The 15132-nt window shown below is 38.1% G+C and overlaps 1 protein-coding gene across 1 annotated transcript in view; it reads right to left on the minus strand.

Annotated features, from left to right (window-relative positions):
* The window catches only part of LOC127411303 (cysteine-rich motor neuron 1 protein-like), a 219018-nt gene that overhangs the window by 42386 nt on the left and 161500 nt on the right, over nucleotides 1-15132 (minus strand). Inside the window, exons 6-7 of the mRNA XM_051646782.1 lie at nucleotides 7626-7808; nucleotides 5610-5807 (exon numbers count right to left, since the gene is read on the minus strand). Coding sequence (XP_051502742.1) covers nucleotides 5610-5807; nucleotides 7626-7808 — 381 coding nt within the window. The remainder of the gene's footprint in view (nucleotides 1-5609; nucleotides 5808-7625; nucleotides 7809-15132) is intronic.

Genomic DNA, 15132 nt, shown 5'->3' on the forward strand with positions numbered 1-15132 from the left:
TCCTTTGTGTTCTGCTGAAGAAAGAAAGTCATACACATCTGGGATGGCATGAGGGTGAGTAAATGATAAGAGAATTTTCATTTCTGGGTGGGCTATACCTTTAAGTAGAAACTGATCCTTGAGATAACAACTGCTTTTCACAGTGCACCATCTGTCTAGCACAATACATAGTCATGAATAGGTACAGTATGAAATACTAAGAAGTTAGTCACCTGGCCATCACAGCAGAAATAATTCTAAACCGTTTGATTATTTTCACATTGATGCACTCTCGCTATGCTTAACCTTTCACTGAAGCCTGTGATGATCAGCAGGCAGACATGCTTCCTTTGATCTATCCTTTCACTGCCAAAAGAGAGAGAAATCAAATAAAGACAGAGCACTGCATTTGAGATCTATTTTGCGATGCAGAAGTCTCACATTGCCTAACATGCCTTTGGCAAAAGGCCTGGTCGACATTGCTGCTTATTCCGGTCTAGAACTGCCCACTTAGAAAGGAAGAGCCATCTGACTGACATGTAAAGCGATCAATCACAGTTCGTATTGTTTCTACTTTATGTTTAGGGGTGGGTTTTTCTGAATTAGGTGATGCCACTATAGACTGCAGTAAAAACAATTAAACCTGATGTGTGTGATTTTTGCATAATATGCAGAGTCAACCATAAGTAAGCAATTTGTAGGCTCATTTCACCTAAAAGTGTTACACTGTAGCTCTTTGGCACTTTCAAAACATATTTATTAAAGTCACAGCAACACTGGTTCGACCAATCTGTTTGTACAGATCATTTCATAGTCAAAACTAAGAAAACTTTTGTTTTGAACGTGGATATCTAGTTTTACTTGCTACTAAGTGCCTCAAACAAAACTCTGAATATCTTTCAAAGATTTGAGTTTACTAACCTGGCAATCTTTGGCAAATCCAGTGATTATTTCATCCTCTAAAGCTCTCACTGTATCATCTCGGTACCTTATAAACACATCTTTGTTTCCAGGCCGACTGAAAAACCTGCCTGCTTTCCAAGTACAATTCATTTGACTCTGCACGCATACACAGGCGGACAGCTATGGAGTTACTGTATACAAATGCAAGTATCTCCTCACACCTTCTTGTTTCCACCTTCGTCTCCTGTTGTTTAGCAGTGATTACTTCTTCTTCTAGCACTTCTTCTTGAAAGCAACGGCTCAAATGTGAGTGTTGTCACCTTGTGAACCAACTAATTAGTGCAAATAACTCCAGTCGCATGTGCATTCTGTGCGTTTAGAGTATGCGTGGTTAAAAAAAATCTGGCTGCAAGTGTTCAGTCCTCGAGCACTCTGCTGATGATGAAATTTGCATCACGCATCCCGCAGGTGGATGCTCAGTATTTGCGTCTTACTGAAGTATACTTTGGGCTTTATTCTTGGAAATTGTGTAAAGTCAGCCAATCAGTTTATAGTTTGCTAGATAGAGAAAGTACTTTCCAGTTTTGTGTGCAACATGTAATTGTCTGTGGGTGTCAGGGTGTCAGAAATTGGCTGGTTAGCATGTTCGTAAGGAAAATCTACGGACACCCCCCCGACCTGGCCATGCGTGCAGCCTTTATGTTTTCAATTACACATTGTTTCTAGTAAACTTGGACATTGAGAGCAAGACAAGATAAATCCACACTGAAGCTTGATTATTACTGTGCATTAAAACATAGTGAATGTTATCAAGCACCACATATAAGAAGTCTTGCTGGCACATTTGAGCTGTAGCAGGCGTCCATCTCTGAATATACTGTGTGCAGGAGAAGCATGCTACATTTACCCGGATTGTTAATTGGTTGAAGGTGCAGAGGGTACATGAGACAGATAAGAAACCTAATACTACTGGTGTAACTCAATTCCACTGGAATCTTCATGGAGTCCAGCCCCCACAGCTACAAAAACCCTGGGGTGTTCAGTAGCTTTTTACAAAGCCTCCTCCACTCATATTGTCAGTCTGGCATTTAGAAAGAGTTGATAAGATTATTAATCATTCTTAACAAGCTTTCCTTTCAGTGTGATCCCGAGTTTATGAGTAACAGAGGAGAAAATGTCATGTAGCTTTTTACAATTTGAGTCTTGAGAAAAAAAAAACTATATTCTCCAGTACTTTTCAAAAGATGATGTCATCAGTCTGCACACAGCCAATCCCTGGAGAGATTCATTATCCAACATACCTGCCACTCATTTATCACTCGCTTGCTTATTTGTGTGTGTGTCTGTGTGTGTGTGTGTGAGAGAGCGAGAGAGAGAGAGAGAGAGAGAGAGAGTGAAATAACCTTTACAAACCCTATCTATAAGAATGTAGTAAATGCCCCAGAGAACTGAGTCGCATTCCTGCATAGTGAGGTGTGCGTCCATATCTTGTGTTGCTTACAATGCGATACAAAACGATGTAAAGCTCACATGCCCAACAAACACTGAGCTGAATGTCAATCCAGCTGCAATGGCACTGGAAGTCCTTCTGGAAGCCTCTACAGATCTGTGAGCATGGTATGACATATCCACCTGCAGTCATCGTATGATAAGCCTCTGCTGGTAAGGGTGAGCAGCAGAGTCTAATGGTGGAAAAATCCACAGAAGGATTTTGGTGTGGCGTTGCATGATGAAGAGACATGGCATGGTAAAGATGTCAGGCAGTAAAGATTTGAGACAGTAGAGATGCTTAGGTTGTGTTGGAGGAGTTGCTGGGAGATCCAGATATGTACCTGCCTGCTTTGCTCAAACAGTCTAGTAGATTATTCACACATACTGTATGTGACTGGAAAGTCAAACAAATATAGTTGAGTGCTAGAGAACATTGTGAGGAAACAGAGGTTTATAAGCAGAAAAGTGGCTCACTCACACATATACACTTGCACTGTGAAATCTGATTCCTTTGAGCAAATACACAGGGTTAGGGGTTTGTTTTATGATTTATTTTTACCTGACGGACAATAAAACGAACAAATAATCCCACAGACTTATGTCGAAGGAGGGGGCAAGTCACATAGGGGTGTTTTTTCACATTTGGGCACTTTCATGTCCTAAGGTTGATTTTCACCTTTTTTCTTTTTGTAGTATGAAGGTCTCAATAAACTGAACTGGAAACTTTTTACCAGGCCTTCATCATTTATTTTTGGTACTTTTCAAATGCCATTTATGTATTGATTGTACTGTTTTAGCCTTGTCACTGACCCAGACCTTTTCAGCATTTATTGTGACAATGATTTAAATAAATAATTTGTATTTTGTAATTAATTTTTACAACTATGATACTCTAAAACAAAGAGTGAAATATACACAAACCACATTGATATTTATTGTGTGAAAATGATTTCTATCCCTTTTTTTTCTTCAAAAATTACCACTGTCCCAAAGTTGTGCTGTCATTTCCACCACACCAAACAATTTTGCCCCTAATAATGTCCCCCCTCCCACAAAAAAGTTAGTGTATTTGTTTACCAACTCGACAAAAGTGTCAGTGAAGAGCATGCTTGAAATGAAATATGAGACAAGTGATGTTTGAAGAAAACAAAGACAATTCAAGCTAAATATCACTTGTGAACAGAGTATTTTCATTGGATGTCATTTCCAAACAAGCTTTAATTTTGCCAAATTATGCAAAGAGTGTGAATATATTATTTAATTGTATGCATATGGATACATAAAATGTTAGCTATGAAATTAAGATTAGAAAGACAAAGGAATCAGCAATTTTATTTTAAAAACCTTTGAAAATATAATTTCCATCACAATAATTTCCTCCACATAATACTATTAAACATAATACACAAATTGAAATGTGCTGGAACTGACACTGTAGTGGGAATTTTCAAAAGTGACATGAATCTTCTGTGATGCATGCACATACACTGTTGGACATTGTTAGTGGACAATAAAAAAAAGTGACAACTTTTAGGAAATCCACATTGCTAGAAGTGCCCAAAGTTGAAGAAACACCCATATAGGAAAAAGTATATCATAAATGCTTGGGGGTGGGCTCTTTTGACTTGGGCCAGTGAGCAACAAACATCTAGAACCCTCTATCAACCACTTAATAACGCTCATTCAACTAGGGATGGCACCGATCGATACCTGGATCGGTATTGGTTCCGATACTGACGTTTTTACCTGGATCGGGTATCGGTCTGACGAGCAGGATCCAAATCCGATACCGCATGTTGGTCATTGACGTTACTGTCAAGCTCAAAGAATGACATAAATAACCTTCAAATCACCATTAAAGTAGACCATATAACTCTTGCATTTTATTCAGGCTCTTACAGTCATCCAAAAGCTTTGTGAATTGCAAAAGGCTGTGTTTAATAATAAATATACAGCCAGTATGCACAGCTAAAAAAGTCTCACTGAAGATTTACTGAACGAGCGCTGCTCTGCCGACACACATATAAACAAGCGCAGAGGCTCGTGATGCGCCGCTCAGCGCAATATGTGATCACTCCACACAAACTCCATCGCAGATGTAGATGACCAATAGTTCTGTCTGCCTATAACATGCATTGAGAACAGCACCGGACAAGCATTTTACCAGATGTTGAATGAGAAGCGTATTACACTACTGTGAATTAGCCTACAAACAAACACTCAAACACAGACTTCCTGGAGCCCTCAGCGCCGGACTTTCAAAATAAAAGCCTTAAGAAATTACAACTGAAATGTATTACCAATGTAAAATACAATTATTATTATTATTATTAATAATAATAATTATAATTATAATAATAATTATTATTATTAGAAATTACAATAAAACAAAATGGGTTCCAAAAGTGTGATTGAAAAGTGGATTGTTATACTTATAAAACTAAAATGAAATAAATAATTAAATAACTAACTAACAGAGAGAGAGAGAGAGAGAGAGAGAGAGAGAGAGAGAGAGAGAGAGAGAGAGAGAGAGATCTGAAACCATTTACAAGTCCAGATACAAGTTAAAAGGTATAAAGAGAACTGGCTTCTTTTCTACTGAAGACTTTCACTGCAATTACTGTTATTTTTGCTGCTGCATCCTGCAGACTAGTTAAAAATAAAGTTTTGCACATGCTCTTATGTAATTGTTTAATTAAATAATGTATTGTTAGAGGTTTTTGCTTCTTTACACTAAGAGCAAAGCAAAACAAAACAACGCTGGCATCAGATCGGGATCGGTATCAGCCAATACTGATAGTTCAGGTATCGGAATCGGATCAGAAGAGAAAAAATTATATGTTCTATCTCTACTTTCAACCATCTGCCACCTAGCAACTGCACAGCAATGCATCGACAATCTCCCTCAAGAGCAAGTTTTGCACAAGTAAGCACCACTCACCTTTTCTTCAGGAATGTTAAAAATCGAGTTAGCTATGTTTTTGAATAAGTTATATAGATTGTGTTAAAGATTCTCCATTACAGCCGATTGATTTTCAAGTGTCCTCTGAATCATTCAAAAGAACCAGATCAAAAGAATGATCTATTTGCATATCACTATCATACACAATCACACTCACTAGAGATCCAAAAAACACTAACACTGACCAACAAACTATGCTGAGGTTAATGGGCAAAAGGACACACACACACACACGACCCAGAAGCCCAAATCCATAAAGTGCATCTTTTCTTACCTTCACACACAGGACAGCACTCTCCTGGAATGGTGACAGGATTGAGGCAGCTGTGGCCGCAGGCGGCCGCCACACAGCGAGCCTCTCCACTCACACACTGGCAGAAGGTGCAGTCGTCCTCACGCCAGTGGTCTCCGTGAGCCCAGATCTGCCCGTTCATGTAGCAACCGGCCAAATTGAGCACCGGGTAGATGGAGTCTGCGTGAAAGACGTTACAAGAAGAAGGCTGTTTATGTACTAACAAACACATTTAAAATAAATAAATGCAGCATACGTGAGGGATAAGCCAACAAATTCATCCTAGAGCGACGGATGAGTATAATTTTTCAGTCCTTGGTTGAAATGATTTATCTTTTCCATAAACCAAGACTGCATATGAGCTTATGGATTGTTTATACAGATGTACAATTAGTGTTAGCCTTCCAACTTTAGTTGGGAAATTTCATTTGATTTATTCAGCGCAGTAAAAGTCTCCAGAGAAAAGCTACAAGGGAAAGGGGGAGTTGCACTTTAATTACCTACATAACGGCAAAATCATTCGCAGACTAATCTCAATGCAGCCACAATCTGATAAATACAATATGAGCGAGAAACGTAGCAAGGTAATACCGAGCTGTAATGCATTGGACAACAGAGTCTACCCATGAGAGATGCATAGCAATCGAAATTACACGCTATTACAGGTTGTATACAAAATAAAACAATGAGCAGTTTTCTGAACTAATTAGCCATGCATGCTCATTAAATTTTGAGAACACATGCACACAAATAATTTAATTTGCAAATTTAATGTCCAATCGGCAGAATCTTTCCTATCATGTAACGTGAAATGCAGACTATCTTTCGTGACGTTGAAAATCCAGTCATGTCTTAATTGCTTTAGGATTTCGCTTTGGTTCTGAATGACATTGCTCATTAAAATAAGAAATCAAAAAATCACCTTCTGAATCAATTATAGGCAGAACATAAACAGAAAATGCTAAACAGGCCCTAAGGCACGATGATGCTAAAGACTTGTGGAGATGATGCTTATTCTATATACAGCATTTATAGTGTGGTGTGTATGCCTGCTTATGCTATTGATAAACTGTCAGAATGTATAATGGTGCTTTCATAATAGACCTTCATGACAGATTTCGGCTCATTGGTGTGAAAGCAGATTGTTGAACCATTCCCAAGTCTACTTGAAAAAGCGGCCTGGGGTTCCGTTCATGAGAACTCTGTGTGGTTTGTAATTGGTATGAAAACAATCTGTTGTAACTCATGGAAGAATTCAGCTATTGATGATGTATAATTTGCATCTTTGTATGATCACACCCAGTCACACCCAGTTGGGTTCAGACCAAACAATCGCACCAAGTGTACAAACCTATTGAACATGAATATTTTCTTTCACATAAAAGGAAGTTGAGTTGCATCCCATTTAAATGATTAGTTCACCCAAAAGTGAAACTTCTGTCATAATTTACTCACACTCATGTAATTCAAAATCGTGTTAATTTTTTTGCTATGAAGAAAAAAGGACCAAAATATATCAGAAAAGCAGTCCATGCCATTCGTGCATCATATTCTAAGTCTTTTGAAGACATACGATAGGTTTTGATGAGAAATGAACCGAAATGTAATTATTCAGTGAAAATCTTGACATCTTTTGTGCTTTCACAGCGGCACCTGTTCAAGCGAGAACTTGCGTTATTTAGCACTAAAAACAACACTAGCTCTCACATGAATATGCATGCCACTTTGAACAAAGCTTCTCTCATAGCGTTCAAAAATTTCGGACGCCTTCAGAACACTTGGAATATTACACATAGGTCGCATGAACTACATTTATGAAACTTTTCTATTAAAAATGCGGACCGGGATTTTCATTAAAATATCTCCTTTTGCGTTCCAAATAAGAAAGTCATACAAGTTTGGAAAGACATGAGAGTGAGTAAACAATGACTGAATTTTCTTTTTTGAGTGAACTACTCTTTTAAAACAACAATCCTGCTACTTTTGGGGTCATCTAACCTTCGCACACAGGACAGCACTCTCCGTCAGGTACGTAGTAGCGTTCGCAGTGCAGCACACCACACTGTGCCGTAAAGCACACGGACACCCCGCCCTGACAGCGACAGAATCGACAAGCATCCATCCGGAACATGTCTCCATCGTGGTACTCCACACCGTTGAAAGTGCAGGCCTGCTTTGTCTCTGTAAAACACAGTCATCCACACACATTGCATTAGAGTTTGTTGCATATACAGTATGATTGACAGCCCAACAAAACAAACAGGGCTCTGATGATAGTGCCATGAAGAATAGATAGTTATGGGGTACGCAGGGACCTAAACGTGATGCATTTGTGTCCGAGAGAACTTTTAGCAGCTGAGTTTCAGATAGCTATAGAATTGATGCACCCTGGTCACCATGGCAACCCTCAGATTATGTGTAACAATGCCCGCGATTGTGCAAATGGAATTGGCCTGTTTTTTTGCTCAAAAGTGAAGCTTGATGAAGATGTCTTTAAAGTATGTACCTTCAAACTCTGATAACTTTAAGCACAAAAAAAAAATAAAAAAAGAAAGACTGGCTGTGGCTGTGATAGAGAAATACGAGCAAAGAATTAGCATCTATTTCTTGTTTTTAGTAGTAATATTTGAATGTCCTTAAAACTAAATAAATTCATACAAATACTAAAATATACAGTGTATAATGTGTTATAACTCTCTGTAGGTCCATGCAATGTAAGTCAACAGGGTCCAGAACATTGAAGATCAAAAAAGCACATAAAGGAATCATAAATGTAATCCATACGACTCCAGTGGTTAAATCCATATCTTCAGAAGTGAGTGGGTGATAAACAGATCAATATTATGACCCTTTTTTTTACTATAAATTCTTCTCCCTGCCCAGTAGGTGGCGATATGCATGTAGAATGTGAACTGCCAAAAACAAAAGCAGACAAACCCTTAGGAGAGAAGAGCACTTAGGAGGGCTGTTTGAAAGTGGAGATTTATAGTAAAAAAAAAAAAAGGACTTAAATATTGATCTGTTTCTCACCACACCTATCATATAGCTTCTAAAGATTTGGATTTAACCACTGTAGTTGTATGGATTAATTTTATGCTAAAATGCATTCTTTTAGAAATATATAATCAGTAAATATATAATCAGTTTCCTCTCCTTGTGCTGAAGTCAAATGATGCTGAAACCGTCCTTGAAACACCTCTGTAAACACCTCATAAATAGTTCCCAGATCACAGTTGTAACGCAGAAGGAACCCTCAGCCTGCCACAAATATGAGGCCTTGGACCATTCTGTGCAATTCTTTCAAATAAATGAGTGGCAGAATTTCAAAGCAATCCATCAGTAGAGGAATTATTAGAAACCTGGAGTCCACAAAAAGCACCCAGAGCCATGTGGAAATTGATCTTTGCATGCTTAGCTGTTGAAAGTTCAGCCAATGCGGCACACAGGGTTTTTAATTCCAGTGAATAATTTTGTCAATTAGTAGAGGCTCAATGAATTACCCAATAATCTGGTGTGGCAACTGCAAGGTTGTCACACTAGACAGGCTTCACAGAGGGCTATGTGAATTTGCTCAGTTTTCAAATCAAAGCTTTTTTGTTCCATGTGTTCCAGGTCTGTCGCTCTTCTCTGGGTGACTACTACTGCTTCTGACAGTAGCAACTAATTGGAAAGAACTGCATATAAATCAATGCACAAAAGAAAAAAATTAAACCTTTCAAAAGTAATAAAACAAATAATATTATCCCCCTGACATTAGGCATCTGTAAACTACTTCAAAGTGCTAGAAAGATTTGCACAGAAGTGTACAGATGGATATACAGACGTTTATTAAAGTCTCCAGGAGCTTAATATCGGGTGTTTTGTATGAACAGGTGTTTTCTGTGTTGTGTGGCTGTAATGATACATACATAGGAACAGGTACAGAAGGGCTTGGATGTGCCTTATTGGGGCAATTAGTGAAGGATCAGTAGGTTATCAAGAGGTCATTAGGTTTGAGTGTGAAATCCATGATGCTGAAGAGATTACTCTTGTTACATTGATCACCTGCTATCACAGTATAAATATTCCCTACCCAATAACATTCAAATTCTTCTCCAAATCCTACACATTCCCAACCCTATCCTACCCCATCCCCACCCTAACTTTTTCCATTTAATTTTTTTAATTCTTGTTTCCAATAAAAATATATACATATCATTTAAAAAAAAAAAAACTTTGCCATTTAGGAAAGAAAAATGAACTCGCCCTACCTTTGAATGAAATTTATTTTTCTAATCCTATTAGCAATTAGTTTTTCTTTTTTTAAGCATAAACCTCACCAAAGTCTCTTAGATTTCATAACAAAAACTTGTTTTACATCTTGTTTTAAAGACGTTTTCAAATATATATATATACAGGTGCATCTCAATAAATTAGAATGTCGTGGAAAGGTTCATTTATTTCAGTAATTCAACTCAAATTGTGAAACTCGTGTATTAAATAAATTCAATGCACACAGACTGAAGTAGTTTAAGTCTTTGGTTCTTTTAATTGTGATGATTTTGGCTCACATTTAACAAAAACCCACCAATTCACTATCTCAAATAATTAGAATATGGTGACATGCCAATCAGCTAATCAACTCAAAACACCTGCAAAGGTTTTCTGAGCCTTCAAAATGGTCTTTCAGTTTGGTTCACTAGACTACACAATCATGGGGAAGACTGCTGATCTGACAGTTGTCCAGAAGACAATCATTGACACCCTTCACAAGGAGGGTAAGCCACAAACATTCATTGCCAAAGAAGCTGGCTGTTCACAGAGTGCTGTATCCAAGCATGTTAACAGAAAGTTGAGTGGAAGGAAAAAGTGTGGAAGAAAAAGATGCACAACCAACCGAGAGAACCACAGCCTTATGAGGATTGTCAAGCAAAATCAATTCAAGAATTTGGGTGAACTTCACAAGGAATGGACTGAGGCTGGGGTCAAGGCATCAAGAGCCACCACACACAGACATGTCAAGGAATTTGGCTACAGTTGTCGTATTCCTCTTGTTAAGCCACTCCTGAACCACAGACAACGTCAAAGGCGTCTTACCTGGGCTAAGGAGAAGAAGAACTGGACTGTTGCCCAGTGGTCCAAAGTCCTCTTTTCAGATGAGAGCAAGTTTTGTATTTCATTTGGAAACCAAGGTCCTAGAGTCTGGAGGAAGGGTGGAGAAGCTCATAGCCCAAGTTGCTTGAAGTCCAGTGTTAAGTTTCCACAGTCTGTGATGATTTGGGGTGCAATGTCATCTGCTGGTGTTGGTCCATTGTGTTTTTTGAAAACCAAAGTCACTGCACCCGTTTACCAAGGAATTTTGGAGCACTTCATGCTTCCTTCTGCTGACCAGCTTTTTAAAGATGCTGATTTCATTTTCCAGCAGGATTTGGCACCTGCCCACACTGCCAAAAGTTGGTTAAATGACCATGGTGTTGGTGTGCTTGACTGGCCGGCAAACTCACCAGACCTGAACCCCATAGAGAATCTATGGGGTATTGTCAAGAGGAAAATGAGAAACAAGAGACCAAAAAATGCAGATGAGCTGAAGGCCACTGTCAAAGAAACCTGGGCTTCCATACCACCTCAGCAGTGCCACAAACTGATCACCTCCATGCCATGCCGAATTGAGGCAGTAATTAAAGCAAAAGGAGCCCCTACCAAGTATTGAGTACATATACAGTAAATGAACATACTTTCCAGAAGGCCAACAATTCACTAAAAATGTTTTTTTTATTGGTCTTATGATGTATTCTAATTTTTTGAGATTTGAGAATTGGTGGGTTTTTGTTAAATGTGAGCCAAAATCATCACAATTAAAAGAACCAAAGACTTAAACTACTTCAGTCTGAGTGCATTGAATTTATTTAATACACGAGTTTCACAATTTGAATTGAATTACTTAAATAAATGAACTTTTCCACGACATTCTAATTTATTGAAATGCACCTGTATGTATGTATATATATAATTATTTATTTATTTTTTTACTTAAAAAATGGCAATAACTTTTTTGTTTTTTGCATTACACCTAAATTATTTCTAACTCAATTCCCTACTCATATCCTACCCTTTTCTAGCCTTTTCCTACCCAGTTTTTTACCCTATTCATAATCCCAATCCAATTCCCTTTCCTATGCTATCTATTCCCAATCCAATTCTCTATTTTACCCATTCCCAACTCAATTCCCAACCCAACTGCCTACCCTATCCAAATCATTCCCAATCCAATACCCTTCCCAACCCAGTTCCCAACACTAATTCTCTATTTTATCTCAAGCCAACTTCTTACTCTATCCTACCTATTCCCAACCTAATATTTTTCATCATTCCATCCCAATTCCCAACCCATTACCAACCCAATTCCCTCCACAATTAACTATTTTGTATATGCGTTAATCTAAAAGAGTAAACAAAATCTAAATGCTCATTTACACTCATATACTCAATGCAAGTAATAATGGTAAACAAGTTTGGCTTGATATCTGAACCGATTGGGCTCACTCTTAAGACTCAATTCAAGCAATAAAATGCCCCTCTGGACCTAATTATGGAAATAAAGATGGAGTTGGGGTGGTCGAACGAGTGAAGTAAGAAGCTGTTTACATATCTTTTATGCTGCGATTGTGAGGGTTTATGAACATGCTCCTCCATTGTGTTTAATTGGAAGTCCATTTGATTTGGAATTCGGAATGAAAATTCCAATGCAACTCCAATCTTGGTGGTAACAGTTTCCTGCTTTTTGTTATTAATTGCAATAAACACTCATTACATCTTAATGATTAATGGCACAGTGTTTCTAATGAGCCTCCTTGTCCTACAGCTAGCCCACAGGCCTTACGGTGGGGCCAGAGCCTGATGACGTGATATGGCAGAGGTGAATAATTAGCAGGGTCATGAGTGATAGTTACGTCAGCATCTTGACCTACCCATATGTTCAGTGCAATGACCCCACCCATGGATCTAATTCTTTAAGAATGATACAAGTGCCCACATCACAGTTAGCCTTTTAAATGTGACTCGAACATGGTGTGGAATGCTGTCTGAGGATGGGGGCAAGGTATTAGCAATTGTTTCTTTTTTTTGTCTCTTTGAATACCATAGTTTATGTAAAACCACTGCTTTATACACCTTCCTGCTGAATCTCGTATATTTTCAAGATAAAGCCTGACCCAAGCCATCTGGAAGCAAAGAGAGATCTGTAGGAGAGCAGATAGTGTGCTCGCCCCCACTTGTTTTGCTGGTTGTTATGACATCATACCAGAAATAAAACCTGCAGATATAAGGTCCCTACTGAAGGCCAGCTTTTCCGAACATGAATTTGCATGCTGGTCCAGGCTGGTTTATGCTGGTTTGGTGCTGGTCTAGCTGGTGGAGCAGCATAGCCATGCTGTTCACCAGCAGAACATAGCTGCTAAAGCTGGTCGACCAGTATGTTTTCAATTTATTTATTTATTATTATTATTTTTTTTTTGTATGAGCTTAACATGCAGAAATTACAAAGTTATATTGTCACAGTCAGGTGCCTCAGCCAGTCGCGGCTGGCATCATCCAAATTGGTGAAGTTGCCGGGGCACCTGAAGCGGGAGCAGGAATATAAAATGTGGTCGGCCGTCTGCTCCTTGCCATCGCCGCATTTGCAGATTGGGTCATCAGTGAGACCCCACTCGTGAAGGGTGGCCCGGAAACGGCCATGTCCAGTTCTTATTCTGTTCAGCTTGACCCAGGCTTGTCTGGGTAGGTCATTTACAGTGGGTTTGTTTCAGTCTGTGGTTGTCATTATTCCATGCATCTTGCCACTTTTTGTTAGCCCAATTGGTGTCATTGTCATTATTTGCTTCTTTCATAAGGTGCCTCATTGTGTTAGAAGTTTTTTTTATTAACTGAAATAATAATAATAATAATAAATACAATTAATTGGTTTTAGTTTTTAGTATATTTTATAATTTGAAACTTTTACAACATGCCCTTGATGAATCTAGAAGGGCAAAAATAGAGTCTGGCTGTCCTGTTGCATTTCGGTTTTTGAAGGGCAAGTCATAAGTGCTGATGTACAAACAGCTGGCTCAGGCTCATGTTGAGCTAGTGTCTGAGCAAGGGCTTATCCCTCTCTCACCATAGCAGGACAAGCAGTCTGTAATATGCAAAGTTTGTCAGGCTTGAACTGGTGGCTGCTTTTCTTAACCCACTGGCTGCCTTGATTTGGGATTTTACTCATCCCAAAGAATTATACAACAGTAACAAATTCCTTCGTAGTTTTATGGAAAAGTCTTTGACTTGGAATCCTCTGGCATTAGGGATTGGACTGCATGTAGGGAGAACAAACTTGAATGGATTTTGTTTAGTATTTGGAATGTCCTTTCAGAGCTGTAATCCTCTAATGTCAAGAAAGGAAATGCTGATTCAAAGACTGAGTTAACTTTTTGGAAGTACTTCGGAAATGGTCCAGATTGTTCTAGCCAGGAATGGGACAGAATGGTTGACTAGTTAGTTGGACGGCTAGTCATTTAGCGATTAATGCGACTAACTAGGTGTTTATCTAAATCTTTTTTTGTAATTCTATTTTCAGCTTTAATATTACGGACAGTATGGTAGCTTTAATTATAACTATATGGACTTTTACAATTAGTATTAATATAAAATTATATTCATAATTCAAGGTTCATATCATGTGTTACGAAAGCAACATACACCGGTCTATTCTGATGTTTTAGCAAGCTAAAAGCCTCTCCAAAAATTTCACAAAAAAGTGAATTTCCGCAAAGTGAAAATGCAATTTAAGTAAATTCCCATCAAAGTACTGCCACTACAGCCATTAAAAGACCACTTTTGAAACAAATCCACATTCCTTCCCAACAGATTTAAAGACAATTATTTTTGCACAATGTTCCCTTTAGAATGTATAATCCGCCTCTTGTGATGACTATGATAGTTTTGTGCAATAAAAGGTTCTAGTTATTTATCTGATTTTAAATAGTTTATTTTTTTATTTTTGCAAGGACCATTATAGTTTTGTGCAATAAAAGTTTACACTATTGCTATTAACTGTCACGTATTCCCTGTTTTTGTGTTGACTTTTATGTTGAAATTCTTGTTTAGTTCCTGTTTCCTGTTAGTTTGTAGTCCTTTTGTAGTTTCATTTTATGATTGGTTTTCCCCTGATTGTTTCCACAGGTGTTCCTGTTCCCTTGTTTGCCCCATGTATTTAAGCCCTTGTTTTCCCTTGATTTCTTTGTCAGTCTTCATATGTGTTGTCATGTTCTGTGCCTGGTTTCCTATTTATTTATTTATTTATTTATTCTGAGTACTTTGTTTATCTTTGATTTCCATTAAAAGCTGCATTTAGATCCTCATTCCTCACCTGCCTCCTCACATTAACGATAGCCCAAATTTCTTTTTTTTTTCTTCTTTTTCTTTTTTACATCAATTATAGTACACCATTTCATCTTTTTCCAAACCTGTGATGGTCTTAGTCACCATTCAATTT

The sequence above is a fragment of the Myxocyprinus asiaticus genome, chromosome 20 (assembly GCF_019703515.2).
Source record: "Myxocyprinus asiaticus isolate MX2 ecotype Aquarium Trade chromosome 20, UBuf_Myxa_2, whole genome shotgun sequence".
NCBI lineage: Eukaryota > Metazoa > Chordata > Actinopteri > Cypriniformes > Catostomidae > Myxocyprinus > Myxocyprinus asiaticus.